This window comes from Austrofundulus limnaeus, unplaced genomic scaffold (assembly GCF_001266775.1).
Source record: "Austrofundulus limnaeus strain Quisiro unplaced genomic scaffold, Austrofundulus_limnaeus-1.0 Scaffold101, whole genome shotgun sequence".
NCBI lineage: Eukaryota > Metazoa > Chordata > Actinopteri > Cyprinodontiformes > Rivulidae > Austrofundulus > Austrofundulus limnaeus.
In genome coordinates this window covers 1,399,040-1,402,879 of record NW_013952503.1, presented here as the reverse complement: position 1 = coordinate 1,402,879, position 3,840 = coordinate 1,399,040, and the positions used below count along the sequence as shown (strand labels likewise).

The 3,840-nt window shown below is 41.4% G+C and overlaps 1 protein-coding gene across 1 annotated transcript in view; it reads right to left on the bottom strand.

Moving 5' to 3' along the window:
* Window positions 1-3,168, bottom strand: part of nrp1a (neuropilin 1a) — a gene marked incomplete at its 5' end in the record, with an annotated part of 32,935 nt that extends 29,767 nt beyond the window's left edge. Inside the window, 1 exon segment of the mRNA XM_014013471.1 lies at window positions 3,013-3,168. Within this exon segment, the coding sequence (XP_013868925.1) occupies window positions 3,013-3,168 (156 nt within the window).
* Window positions 3,169-3,840: the final 672 nt, after the last annotated feature.

Below are 3,840 nucleotides of genomic sequence, written 5' to 3'. Positions count from 1 at the left end.
AGGAAGACACACACACACTCAGTGCCGACGGCTGGAAAAAGAAGAGCACATCATCTATGCCTCAGTAAATCCTTTCTGTTTCTCTCAGTACTTTTTAATGGTAGCTGGATAAAAGTGTTCCACATTAAAAAAAATGTTTTCATAAAACATTCAGTGTGGTTTGCGCTCGTATTAGGCGTCGGAGTGACTTTCATTTCGGTTATTTTCCTTCCACTGACTGGATGTGTTTGCCTCACCTCCCTGAGGGCAGTTTATCTCTTTTGCAAAGAGGACCATTTTTAGCTGTAGTTTATTATTTGTCTTTGAAGGCCATGTTTCACATACTATGGCTTAGGCACTCACTCTAGGAGGTAACTTCCCTTGTTTATGTTGATGTGAGGCACCCGTATCGAAGCATCCTGCGCTCTGTGGCTATAGACTCCGCTGGGTCAGACTGGGGTCAGCCTTTTTAACCACTGCAGGTCAGACATGTTGACCCCCGTGTAGAAAAAAAAAGCTTTGGAATGAAAAAAAAAAAGACCTCTTGCTCCTGGTAAGACTTTACAATGTCACCACAATGACAAAGAGGGGTGTGAATGCGCGCTTTTCCACATCCGTGCAAAGTCATTGTGCTTTTATTGTTTAATCATCTTAATTTTTTTCTATATGTGAACTTTGAAACAAAAAGCATTCTGAATCTATGTGGAAATTYTGATAACCAATACACCAAAACAAATATGTAAACATTTTTACTGTTTTATTTCACAGTTTGTCAAGCTTTTCACAATACTGTTATTATTAAAATGACATTTTGTGCTKAAATAGTAATAAAAAGAAAAATCTCCAAGAGGAAACTGTCTGAATGGTACAATGCTACAATTGTTTTTAGAAAATCTTCAGCCAGGCTGAAATGTTCCTTCTCTGTGCTTTGATTTGTTGTTAATCTGGACATTCTCACTGCCTGGTGGCGTGGCTTGAGCATTTTAGTTTTTTTTTTTGTCAGACTCGAATGAATGTAAAAAAATCTTAAACCGACAAAAAATGTTTCAAAAATGTTTTAGAGGAGTGCAGACGGGCCTCAGATGAGAAGCGGAGAAGAAGTACTATGCGGTTGCTTGCCTGAGAGCTAACACAGATGGTATCCCCATCTGCCACACTGCCAGCACACCCTCAGTCAATGGGTCATCATGTGTGTATGTGTGCATTTTAAAGCACTAATGCCCAACTGCAAATGAAAGTGCTCACACATGCAAGTACATCAAAGAATCTGCGTGAAACTGACAAAATCGTCTCACACCTCTCTGATCTAACTCTCTGCTCTCTCTTTCAGACAAAAAAAAAGGAAAAAAAAGAAAGAAGTCAGCTACAGGCCATGGTTTTTACTTAGACAGGATTTTATACAAAACCACAAAGAGGCGTTTGTTTCGTGCTGAGGGTATCTGATCATGTGGGTTACCAAGCGTGGTCAGGCTGAGAAAATACAGCGTGAATGAAGGGAATAAGAAGAAGAAGAACGAGGAAGAGCATAAAAAACAAGGCCTCTTTTCAGCACCTTATCACCTCTCATCAGTGGTTTTCAGCCCGAGTGTACCCTTCTCCTCATCCCGCAGAAGCGAGAAATTCCTCTGTATATTATGCATAAGGGGATTATGAATGATTCAGTTGATACAAGTCTGGATAAGCACAGGCAAACTTCGGAAACTTTTTTKTTCTATCTTTGAAGCATGCGGTTGATGATGTAAGACTGAGCAACTTACTCTGCAGTTGAAGTATCGACTGTTTGCAGGTCAGATATTTCACCAGTGCCTTTTTGGTAAATGTGAAAATTTGATTTGCGTAATTCAATCTTAGATCTGTGATTAAAAGCGCTCCTACCTCATAATAGAAAAATAGACATCCACAGTTATGGCTAAGCTCATTAATGTGACACAGGCATGTTTTGCTTGTTGTGCGGACACACGTGCACTGACAGTATCTGCCTTCCCTTCAGGCGCGACAAGATCCCTTTTGGAGATGATTAGTGGACTTGCTGAAAGTCATCCACCTTTGTTGCTATTCAGAGACTGACAGTGTGTGTGAGTCCTTGTGAACGGGGTGGTCTAGCTGCCGGACAGATTTACAGCTCTTACCAGAGCTCGTCTTCCTTAATGAAATGTTTAGATGGAGCATTTTGCAAAACAGGGTCAGGGGTCTCGAGTCCCATGACAATAATGCAGCATGTAAAAGCCCTTAGGGTGTACACACGTATGTGTCCAGACTTGTTACTGATGAGGAAGTTATCCTTTGGAGCTGGTCYAGAAGCTAATTTGAAAATGTCTGTCTTGTAAACCACAGGAGGCATATATATTTTTTACACCACAATTTCTTCATTTGCCATTTTGTACATGAGATTTCACAATTATTATTTTGCAAGCTCAAAAAAGGGGTAAGAAGCAACCCTAACCCTAACACCATTCAGTCAGGAAATTCTTATTTTTGYTGGAATAACAAGGTGTTATAAATCAAAGGTGAGGTAAAAGTTTATAAAATACCATTTTCATAAAATGGGATGTTAAAACAGCAATCCACTTTGGTTTTAGCTGCATTTAAAGTAGCCACGAGCTTGCCCGTCCAGTCTAAATTAAGCTCTAACTTAGAAACCGAGGCTGTTCATCAAGCTGTCTACAACAGATAAAATAATATATTAATTGTTCAGAGCTTCTCTTAAAAATGGCTGAACAATCTCTTTAAAAACTTTGTGTTGGGTCATTTTTTTCAGCTAGAGGGAATGAGTCATAAAAGGACAAGGATTGCTTTTTGCTGGTATTAATGTGCCTTGGGTGTTTATTTTCCAGCCCTATCATTCCTTTACAGCTTGTGAATTCCAGTTAGTTTTCCTCGCTGAAAAAAAAAACACTCAGAATTTATGTTTTCATTTTGCTTTCCACCTCAAACATGAGAGTTTTGTTCCAATGTTTCCTGATTACTTGAGTTTCTTCCTTCCCTTTTTTTTCCGTCCTGCGTGATTTATTTATTTAACTTTTTTCAGCTCACCTTCTGGAATGGTTCTTTCGATGACAGTGAAGTTTGCAGAAAAGCCTTCCTTGGCGATGGCACTGTCCGTGTTGATTGTCAGTGCCAAAATGCCCGTGTAGGAGATGATCCTGCCTGGCGTGTTCTGACCGCAGTATCTTCCAACGTAAGAACCAACTGGAGAGAGAGAGAGAGAGAGACAAAAGGGAGCAGAGAACAAATATTGTTTCTTAGGTTAGACTCAATATTTGTTTGTTTGCCTCAGCCATGTCACACATTGGTTTTGTACTACCAACTCCCCCTGTGAAAGTGTTAAAACTAGTGTGCCATTGAGGTATGTGACCAACCCCATAAAGCAGCATGAGAAATGCCCCCCGGCATTCCAATCTTGCCCTCCSTTCAGATTAAAACAGCATAGGAAAGCCTGTGGTGTGGGGCAGGTCATGGTCTCTGTCTATTTACTGGCTGTAAATACCTCCAACCCCCTMTACCCAAACTCATTTTCTTAGAGTKCAGGCAGACACTGCCATGGCCCAGCGGGTTTTGYGAAGGATACCAAACAAGTAAAGACTGGACAGGGACAATAAGYGGGGTATTAAAAGACAGAAAGCAATAAAAGCACAAGAGGTGCATGTTCCACTGGGCAGGCTGAGAAGAATAGGGCGAGGCGTGACGGGTGACAAACAGAAAGGGAAAGACAGAAATCTGGCAAACGAGTGACCGTGGCGAGTCAGAGCGAGGCAGCGCAGCGACCTTGCTCCTCGCCTCCGAAGTGGGCTGTGATCCGTGCACATTTATGAGTGTGTGTTCCCGTCAGAGCGTGGGGACCTGCAGCTTATCTGTGATTAG